Source organism: Triticum aestivum, chromosome 1D (genome assembly GCF_018294505.1).
Source record: "Triticum aestivum cultivar Chinese Spring chromosome 1D, IWGSC CS RefSeq v2.1, whole genome shotgun sequence".
Lineage (NCBI taxonomy): Eukaryota > Viridiplantae > Streptophyta > Magnoliopsida > Poales > Poaceae > Triticum > Triticum aestivum.
In genome coordinates, this window is record NC_057796.1 from 20683760 (window position 1) to 20694209 (window position 10450).

The following is a 10450-nucleotide window of genomic DNA, read 5'->3' on the forward strand; positions in this document are numbered from 1 at the left end:
CCGGACCATTAAGTATTTCTGCGATCTGAGTAGGCCGAGCGTTCTGAGTAGGCCGGCCCATTAAGCGTTTCCGCGATCCTGGTTTTGGAACCTTCTATGAGGTTCCGAGCCGGGTTTTTTGTTTTTGCGAACTTTTAGAAGACCTGAACCAGGTTTTCTATTTCTTTTCATTTTTTTCGTTTTTATATGCTTTTCTTATTTGCTCTCCTTTCTTCTTTTTCTTTCATTTTAAGCTTTTTATTTTTTGTTTAATTCTTCTTTTATTTCCTTTTTAAAAGATTTTCAAGTTTATTTTTCTCTTCCAACAACTATTCAGAAAATTTTAAAATATTCACATTTTTTAAAATTTGTTAAAATTTGCAACAACTATTACTGTTTCAAATTTTGTTCAGATTTTTTTCACAAATCTTAAGAAATTCCCCAAAACTTTCTAATTTCAAAAAGTGCTGAATTCTTTTCAAAAAAATGAAATTAAAAAAATAGAATTTCAGATTTTTATTTTTTTCACAAATTCAATATATGTTCTGTAGTTTCAAAAAATGTTTCTGTTCTCAAAATTTGATCATGTTTTCCAAAAAAAATAGAAATTCAAAAAACTAAAACTCAGCAAAAAGAAATGCAGTCAGCATGAATCAAACCAGCAACTTCAGACAACAAGCTATAGGTGTTAGCCACTGCACCATCTAGGGCGTGTTTGGCAGCCGTAGTGACTGGGCCTGGCTAGCTCAGGCCTAATGCCATGAGCTGCAACAACAAGTCCAACCCCAACCCCAACGCCAACCCCTTCCTTTAGGCCATTGGATGGAGGGCTTTCTTCCTAGGGTACTCACTCGGTGACCGCACCAAGTTTGAGAACACCATGGAAGTGTGCTCAAACTTCAGCAGCGTGAAGAAGGCGACATCGGAGGAGTTGAAGATACTGATTCCTGACCTAACGAAGGGCACTATGTCAGTCGACATACTTCGCCGGGCCATGAATCAAGCTAAATCCGGTGACGCTGGGCAGAGAGCAAAGTGGGCCAAGTATACAGACAGTACGGGCGTCCTCATGACCATCAGGCCGGCGTGTACTTCACCACAAATACTGTGCCTACGGAAGGGGAAGAAGAGGATGCAGTGGTGATGATTGTGAGGGCACCGGAGCCAGGAAACCGAAGCATGCCAATCGAGGTGGACTCCGGCGAGGAAGAAGAGACGGTAGTGCAGGAGAAGACCAAGACCGAGGCCACCCGCCGCTCCAATCGCCTCCAGGGTCCCCGAGGCTAAGATCTGCGCGTACTATATAAGATGAACCCTAATCCGCGTTACTATTGTACTCAATCCGGATCTGGAACCTCATATGTACCAGTAGTCATGACGATGTTATGGAAGCTTCTATGGTGTTTACCCCGATTCCCCATTCCCCTAAAGCGGATCAAATTGAAACTCGAATCGAATGCGATGTAGTAGGCGAGGAGGGGTGCCGGTGAAGGTGGCCAGAGGTACTTGCTGTTCGCCGATCTGCTGCACGCCACCGCCGTGGTGAGAGTGGGGAGAGGGGAGAGGGGAGAGAGAGTGGTGAGGGTAATAATTGTCGGCGCTTCGGGAAACAACACGGCTTCTCGAGGGTGGCTCCTTGCGTGCAACCCCTATCGCCCACGTGTCTGGCTCGGGCCTGGCTCGCGAGAAACTGTCGATTCGAGCGTGCCTCGCGAGACAGGCAAAGAAGTGCTTTGAACTTCATGCAATGCAGACCCAATAGTGTATGCTGGCAACCAAACAGGCCGGATTCTTCCCGGGCGGGCCTGGTTGGCCTATATGCGGGCAACCAAACGCGCCCCTACTGTTTGTCATAAGTACATGCATACTACCGTTTATATAGGTTATCTTGTAAATTGATTTGAAACCATGAATGTGTATATTTTTGTGCAAGGTAATCCAAAATGTGTATGTCATGGGATTTACTGAATGTGTGGGTCTCTCATGTCCCTTTTTGTTAGAATTAAATCGAGGTACATAGTCGATCCACCGAGAAACAAGCAATCACAGACAATGACGACACCGAGATTTGTTAACGAGGTTCGGCGAACTCGCCTACTCCCCGAGGCAATGACTACGGGCGCTCCTGCCCGAGATACCACAACACCGGCCACCCGGGCACCGGCACAAGCCGCCGGCACCCCCTTGCGGGCCTGTCGTTATCTAGTCGTCATGGGTTACAACGTGGGGTGCCTCCTCATATATAAGAGGCCAAGGGTACAACGTGTCCGACTCTGACACTACAAGTATCCTACCCACACTACAACACCAAGTCCAAGCGTAACCCAACTAGTACAAAATATTCGACACAAACACAACAAACTCCACCTTGGCGAATATTCTCCACCACTTTGAATTTGTCCATGCGTCAAACTTTCATGCACTCCGGACTTGTGTTGTCTTCTTCGTTGCTTACCGAGAGCTACTCGACGAGTCTGCCCCAGACCCGCCGCCGCCGTGAGACCCCGCTGCTACTCCTGCAACTCCAGTCTCCGTGACTCCACCTGCAATAGTGCTCCCTTGCAACTTGTAAAGATGCGAAGCCGTCCTCCCTCCAATCATCGCGGTCACCTCATCTTCCATGATTCTCATGGTCTTGTTATCCCGATCACAACGGAATACCATACCACCATCATGAAGAACACCAAGCGAAATTAGATTCCTCCTTAGCCCTGGCACATGCTTGACCCCCCGAAGCATCCGCTCAACTCCGTCAAACATCTTGATTTTGATGTCACCTACTCCAGCAATACGATAACCTGTGTCATCGCCCACATAGGCTAAACCAAACTCACCAGACTTGTATGAAGAGAACCACTCCTTGTTGGGTGTCGCATGAAAAGAGCAAGCTGAATCCAGCATCCACGCTTCACCTTTGGTTGACCGCCTGTCTGATACTATGAGAAGATCACTACTATTGTCTGAGTCATCACCATGAGTTGCCTTATTAGCACTTGCCCCACCATTGAGTTTTGGACAGTCCTTTCTCATATGTCCCCACTGCTTACACTTGTGACACTGTATATTCTTTTTCTTTTTCTTGTTCTTCCCTGCCTCATATCCCTTCCGCCACTCCTCTCCCTTGACTAGCAAACCTTCACCATGAGAGACTTCCACCGCGTTCTTCTTTGTCATATCACAAGATAGCAATGCCACAGTAATATCCTCATTCTTGACGGTCTCCTTGCCGTGCGTCAAAGTAGTGATCAAATGGTCATAAGATGATGGCAATGAACAAAGAAGCAGAATTGCCCTATCCTCGTCGTCAACCGTCGCACCCAAGCGTGCTAGATCCGTCACGACTTGATTAAAGGCGTTCATATACTCCACAAGATCTGACCCCTCTTGCATCCTCATCCCATACAACTTTTGCTTCAGATACACCTTGGTCGTCGTAGTCTTGGACATAAACTGACTTTCCAGCTTCTCCCAGATCTTCTTCGGCGAATTCTCATCCATCACATGATATATAACTTGGTCCGACAGACACAACCGTATAGTTCCGGCTGCTTTCAATTGGAACTCCTCCCAGTCATCCGCCTCCATCTTAGCTGGCTTGGCTTCCTGCAACAACGCCTTCAAGCATCCCTGTTGTGCCAATAAATCTTTCACCCTTGTCTGCCATAACCCAAAGCTTCCAGTTCCGTTGAACTTCTCCACCTCAAACCTGGTACCCGATTGTCGGGGATATACCCCGCGGCGTAAACCGGCCGGAAGTATAACCTGGCCGGACTTGGCGGTTTACTTGAGACCCGGCTGAGACTTAACGATTCACTGGCGACCCATTTGGACCTGGCGGTTTACGATTCATTGGTAATCCGGCAGGCGGGTCAGAGGAGCGACAAGACCCGGTGGCCCAACGGGCGGTTCATGAAGGCCGGTTCATACTATGGTGGGCCGGTTTAAGAGGAAAGGCGTGAGGAATATTTGTTTTACAAGGAGTTAAGACCTGGACTTGTATCCGGTTTGTATTAGAGATAGACTAGTCCTAATCCTAATAGGACTCCACATGTAACCCGCCCCTTCAACATATATAAGGAGGGGCAGGGCTCCCCAAAGGGGGACAGAGGCAAGAAGAAACAATCTCTAGGGCTAGACACAAAGGGCCGGTTTACCGGCGACTCCCTCGTGATGATAATGAGACCTAGCCACAAACAGCATGTAGGGTTGTTACCGGATGATGTTTCCCGGGGCCCAAAGCTGTCTAAATCCCTGTCTTGCGTTGCGTCTCTCGATTCCGCTCAACCCCTCTCAAGCTACCACATAGATACGTTTGCCTCACGACTAATTCCTTACACTAGGACATCTGTCGTGACAATTCCACGACACCGATGGCGCCATGATTCTTTGTACGGCTGACTGTGCGAAAAAATAACCAAGCAGTCTTCGCGTGATCCCCAAGTAGACAAACAAAACATCAAAGTACATCAACGGACCTTTTTATAACAAAAGATGGGCAAGGTCGTGATAAGGCCTTAGCGATGCCTTGAACCGGCACCCCTCCTAATAAAATAAGTCAAGCTGACCATTAGAACAGGAGACACATTTTGTCATATATGGGGTTAAAAGGAATATATGTTTACACTAAAAAATTCAATTGTATTTTGAACATTCGTTTGAAAAAATTGACCGGAAAAATGCTGGAAATTCCGGGTTTTTGTTTCAAAAACTGGCTTTTCCAGTCATTGCAGAATAAAACCGAAAAGGAGCAAAATAAATTGCATAAACCCTCGTGCGACACCTATTCGACTTTCAATCAATTGTTTCCTAGCCATCTAAGATAAATGTCTATCTGAAACAATAAAGGAAAGTAACAGCTGGTACAGTGGCTGCTACTAGGAGTGTGGTAGGTAACGTGTCAATTTCGAATGCCAGTGGGCACAAATTGTTTTTTTGGCTGTATTTGTATTTCTGTCTTTGCCACTGACAGGCGTGCCCCATGCGCAGGTATGGAGTGTGGGCCATCTGGCGTGCAGAGTTTAACAGAGACATAACGGCAAGTGAACGAAATGTACTTGGATGTACCCGAAACGTAAGTTGTAGGGCTAATGAATGCAAGCTTATATATCAAAAGCGTAATTAACTCAACTCTGAGGCCAATGCTTGTGGCAATTACAAAAAATATTTAATTCCACATGCAATGCTCGCCACATACACTAATGGTGCATAAGATAGAGAGGAAGGCCCTTTTAAAATCGCCCAAGTAAATAATTCCAGTATGCAGCCTCACCCCTCGCGCTTGCGTGCAACGCCCCTACCCTAGCCAATTAATCGCCCAATCAGCGGACGTTGCCCCAACTAAACCCAATGAACAAACACGAAACATATTATGAGTGAACTTAGAATGATGGACGTGCAATGGTGGCCCGACAGACTTTTAAACCCGAACGGATGTAGTACTCTTGTTTTAACTTTGATCTACTTTGTAAGAGAGTCTCCTCATCAACTTGTATCAGTTTGATTGTGTTACTTCATATATAAAGCTACGCGAAGGGGCGGACGGTTTTCGGTGGGGGGATTGAAGTCTCGGTGGCAGAAGCCGGTTTGAAACAAAAAAACTAGGTCAGATCGAGGGAAAAAGACCGATGTAGGAGGGAGGTGGAGGAGGTTTTTAAGATAGGAGGGAGGAGAAATTTGGCATCTTGGGCAGTGTCAAGCCAGACAGGGTGTGGATTAGAGGTTCTCTAAAAGCACACACGTATGCATTTTGACGTGGCATCCACTCCTCTTACTTTTTCATACCTCTCTCCTTCACATATGCAAATTGCCATGTAAACATGCTATAAGCTTGGTACTATACTTGCTATAAGCAAACACAAGTACTAATTAGTTTCCGCATGTGGCCTCACCCCTCCAGCTTGCATGCAACACCCCTACTCTCGCTAATAAATCACCCAGTCAGCGGACGTTGCGCCAACCAAAACCAACAAACAGACACGAAACATCTTACGAGCAGACTTAGAATGATGGCGGTGTCCTTGTTTGCAGATTGCAAAGTCAAGTGTATCAGACGCAGCGGCAACACACTTGCCCATGAACTTGCAGCGGAAACCAAAAGCAGTGGAGACCAGATGATGATCGCGGAAGTACCGGAGAGACTTCGACCACTGTTGATGCCTGAATGTCCCGGTCCTGTTTGAGTAGTTCTTAACAGCTCTAGTTCTAAAAAAAGAGAAAAGAATGATGGACGTGCAATCGTGGCGGGACGGACATAACTTTGATCTACTTTGTAAGAGTCTCCTCATCTTCTTTTATGGGTTTGTTTGTGTTACTTTTGTATATTATAGCAGCGTGAAAGCCTATTCCAAGATTATTAGGAGAGGGGTAGACGGTTTTCGGTGGGGGGCTGAAGTCTCGATGGCAGAAGTAAGTGTGGGAAAAAAATCCAAGAGATTGAGGCAAAAAGGCCGGTGCAGAAGGGAGGTGGAGGACGTTTTTAAGATACGAGGGAGGAGAAAATTTGTACTCGCTCCGTCTGAAAACATTTATCAAAGAAATAAATAAAAAGACCGATGTAGGAGGGAGGTGGAGGAGGTTTTTAAGATAGGAGGGAGGAGAAATTTGGCATCTTGGGCAATGTCAAGCCAGACAGGGTGTGGATTAGAGGTTCTCTAAAAGCACACACGTATGCATTTTGACGTGGCATCCACTCCTCTTACTTTTTCATACCTCTCTCCTTCACATATGCAAATTGCCATGTAAACAGGCTATAAGCTTGGCACTATACTTGCTCTAAGCAAACACAAGTACTAATTAGTTTCCGCATGTGGCCTCACCCCTCCAGCTTGCATGCAACACCCCTACTCTCGCTAATTAATCGCCCAGTCAGCGGACGCTGCACCAACCAAACCCAATGGACAAACACGAAACATCTTACGAGCAAACTTAGAATGATGGCGATGTCCTTGTTTGCAGATTGCAAAGTCAAATGCATCAGATCGAGTAGCGGCAACACACTTGCCCATGAACTTGCAGCGGAAGTACCGGAGAGACTTCGACCACTTTTGATGTCTGAATGTCCTGGTCCTGTTTGAGTAGTTCTAAACAGCTCTAGTTCTAAAAAAAAAGAAAAGAATGATGGACGTGCAATCGTGGCGGGACGGACATAACTTTGATCTACTTTGTAAGAGTCTCCTCATCTTCTTTTATGGGTTTGTTTGTGTTACTTTTGTATATTATAGGGGCGTGAAAGCCTATTCCAAGATTATTAGGAGAGGGGTAGACGGTTTTCGGTGGGGGGCTGAAGTCTTGATGGCAGAAGTAAGTGTGGGAAAAAAAGCCAAGAGATCGAGGCAAAAAGGGCGGTGCAGAACGGAGGTGGAGGACGTTTTTAAGATACGAGGGAGGAGAAAATTTGTACTCGCTCCGTCTGAAAACATTTATCGGAGAAATAAATAAGAATGGATGCATTTAGAGCAAAAATAAGTCTAGATACATCTATTTATTTGATAAATATTTTTTAACAGAGAAAGTACTACTACTATTTTGGGCAATGTCAAGCCAGATGAGGACGTGGGTTAGGCGTTCTCTGAAAGCACACGCATCTGCATTTTGACGTGGCATCCAATTCTACCCGAGGCTCGCAGATACCGAGAGGGCCTCGCCCGGTCACGCTCCCCACCCTCGCTCCTGATTGGCCCGTGCCCTCTTCTCGCGGATCATGCCCCCGGAGCGAACATCCACCGTCCACGCCCCCTCCATCCAACGGCCCGCGCCGCATGTCACGCGGATCGCCCCCCCGCGTCCCATCCCGCGCGGGCATATAAACCCCAGACGCGGCCGCTCCAGACTCAAACCACATCAACCAACCCCACCGAATCCACCTCTCGCCGGAGTCCCAGCAAGGAGCGAGCAAGCCAGGAAGATGGACGCCAGCAAGCTGAAGAAGGTGGCCGGGAAGAAGTTCGGCGGGCCGAGGAAGAAGTCGGTGACCAGGTCCGTCAAGGCCGGCCTCCAGTTCCCCGTCGGCCGCATTGGGCGCTTCCTCAAGAAGGGCCGCTACGCCCAGCGCGTCGGCTCCGGCGCCCCCGTCTACCTCGCCGCCGTCCTCGAGTACCTCGCCGCCGAGGCAAGCAACACCATCTTAATCCCCCCTCCCTCTCTTCGGATGAACCGCCGCCCTTCTCTCCGGCGTGGAGCGAGCTAACAAGCTTGTGCTGCAGGTGCTGGAGCTGGCCGGGAACGCCGCCAAGGACAACAAGAAGACCCGCATCGTGCCCAGGCACCTGCTGCTGGCCATCCGCAACGACCAGGAGCTCGGGAGGCTGCTGTCCGGCGTCACCATCGCCCACGGCGGCGTCATCCCCAACATCAACCCGGTGCTGCTCCCCAAGAAGACCGCTGAGAAGGCCGAGAAGACCGCCGCCAAGTCGCCCAAGAAGGCCACCAAGTCCCCCAAGAAGGCCACCAAGGCCTAGATCGTAGTAGTGCGGTGTGCTGATGGTTCCAGTGTGGTTAGATGTAGAAGCTGTTTCACTCTGTATCCTGCGCCCCTGATGTAATCGGAATCAAAGGGGAAGCCGCTTGCTTCCTCTTGACTAATGAATTATCAACTAAGCGTTTCTGAACTGAATTTGTCTCTGTTCATTTGTTCAGTTATTGTTTTTTTATGAAGGGATTTATTCAGACTTTTTGCTGTAAATCACTGAACTAAATTTGTTTCATGAATTATTTGGGATCCAATGAGACCCTCCATTCATAAGCTGACACGATGAGCACAAATTCCTCTAATTTTTTTTACAGACCATAGCTGACATGTAACTGACGGACAGAACTGAAGCTGTTGTTCACATGACGGGCAATCTGCAGATTCCGCTTCCCTAGTGCAATTCCTAGAGCCGGAACGTTTAGCAAGGCTCTGAACCCTGAAGCTACACTCGTCTGTCATCTGAACAATTCTGCTGAGCACATTTTTGTTTGGCGGCAGACATTTTTGCCCCATTCTGCTGCACACATTTCTGAAAGCTAAAAAAAATATCCCCGCTTCCTCTTTCTCTCAGACAACTCAAGCTCTCGATTGACCTGCTGTGCGTCTGCTCCATTGTTGAGTGGGCAAAAAAAAGGCTTACTCTGCTGCTAAGAAGTAACCTTGACTTCCCTCTTTCACATCCATATGATTAAAACTAAAATGACTTGAATTAATTTGCACCTGCCATGTGGTCATAACAACATTTCTGAAGGAAGCAGGTGGCGTAGGCGACAAAATATTGCAGTATCTCCAATGGATGATCTGCTGGATTTCCCTTATTAATAATACTGCTGCTAAATAGATTTCCTTTATTACTACAGGGAAATCCAAATTAAAGAGGGCATGAGTCTTGAGAGTATAAATAGTAGTACGGCAACGCCAGTGTTGACAATCCGCACTCAGAGAGAAGCACATTTCGTTTACTAATCACGCGTCAAGCAAATCATGCATGTAAGGTTGATCTCGCCAAAAAGTAATAATACTGCTAAATGGATCTCATTTATAATATAGGGAATTCCAAATTAAATAGGGCATGAATCTTGAGAATATAAATAGTACGGCAACAACGCCAGCGTTAGACAATCCACACCGAGAGAGAAGCACACTTTCCCTTTGAGATCGGCCTAATATCCGAGCAAATTAAGAAGACGCACGGCAAGAGAAAGAAGGGAGATCGATCATGGCTCGTGCCACTGCACTAGTGGCCCTTGTTGTCCTAGGTTCGCTGGTCGCCTCCGAGAGTAAGTTTTACCGATTGTTTTTGCACAAGGCTGCGTTGCATCACATGCCCCTGTTTTACGTAACGTAAACGAACTTTAATTTGTGACTAGTGAGTGACTAACTCTGGATGATGTGCATGATTAATTTAACTCCAGCGGCGTCGGAGGAACTACATTGCTGCACAGACCACCACAGCTGGGGCAACGGGTTGAAGAACATCGGCTGCAGGCTGCCGGAGCAGAACGGCGAGTGCAACGCGTGGTGCCAGTCGGGCTGCCGCGGTGGCGACTGCAAGATGCGTGACGGACTGCACTTCTGCCATTGTTACTGCTGATCAGGCACGGCGGTGTTCCGCCGTTCAAATTTGCATGCAACGAGTTGCCGTTAGATGATACCCTGTGTGTCGCTGCGAGAGTTGATTGCAATGTAATTCAATTCGAATTGGTTGCATGGAATATGAATATTTAAATTAATAATGTGAGAGCGGAGATTTATTAAAATAAATACGATTTATCGACGGTGAGTCACTCATTCTTATGCTTTCATGAACGGGCCTTGCATGCAGGGGGGCCCTTCTAGGTTTGACCCACTTTGCTTCTTGCCCACGTGGTTGACTTTGTCTTTTTTTTATTTCATATTCTCATTTGACTTGTTGACTTTCAAAAATTGCTTTGCTTATACTTTTGTTTTCCGTCTTTGATTATACTACATGGGACGCTTATGGGTCTAAGCCTATTTGCTTCT

General features: G+C 47.1%; 2 protein-coding genes across 2 annotated transcripts; both read left to right on the top strand.

The window, feature by feature from the left end:
* Positions 1 to 7803: 7803 nt before the first annotated feature.
* LOC123180015 (histone H2A.2.2-like) lies at positions 7804 to 8585 on the top strand. The gene is made up of 2 exons (XM_044591967.1): positions 7804 to 8086; positions 8181 to 8585. Exons 1-2 carry the CDS (start codon positions 7883 to 7885, stop codon positions 8433 to 8435), a joined length of 459 nt encoding a protein of 152 aa, XP_044447902.1. The 5' UTR covers positions 7804 to 7882; the 3' UTR covers positions 8436 to 8585.
* Positions 8586 to 9582: 997 nt separating this feature from the next.
* LOC123163652 (putative defensin-like protein 27) lies at positions 9583 to 10084 on the top strand. The gene is made up of 2 exons (XM_044581012.1): positions 9583 to 9726; positions 9862 to 10084. Exons 1-2 carry the CDS (start codon positions 9666 to 9668, stop codon positions 10038 to 10040), a joined length of 240 nt encoding a protein of 79 aa, XP_044436947.1. The 5' UTR covers positions 9583 to 9665; the 3' UTR covers positions 10041 to 10084.
* Positions 10085 to 10450: the final 366 nt, after the last annotated feature.

Coding starts and splice junctions, on each gene's coding strand:
- LOC123180015 (XM_044591967.1), top strand. CDS start 7,883: ATGGACGCCAGCAAGCTGAAGAAGGTGGCCGGGAAGAAGTTCGGCGGG. Junction 8,087..8,180: donor TCGAGTACCTCGCCGCCGAG/GCAAGCAACACC, acceptor CTTGTGCTGCAG/GTGCTGGAGCTGGCCGGGAA.
- LOC123163652 (XM_044581012.1), top strand. CDS start 9,666: ATGGCTCGTGCCACTGCACTAGTGGCCCTTGTTGTCCTAGGTTCGCTG. Junction 9,727..9,861: donor TTCGCTGGTCGCCTCCGAGA/GTAAGTTTTACC, acceptor ATTTAACTCCAG/CGGCGTCGGAGGAACTACAT.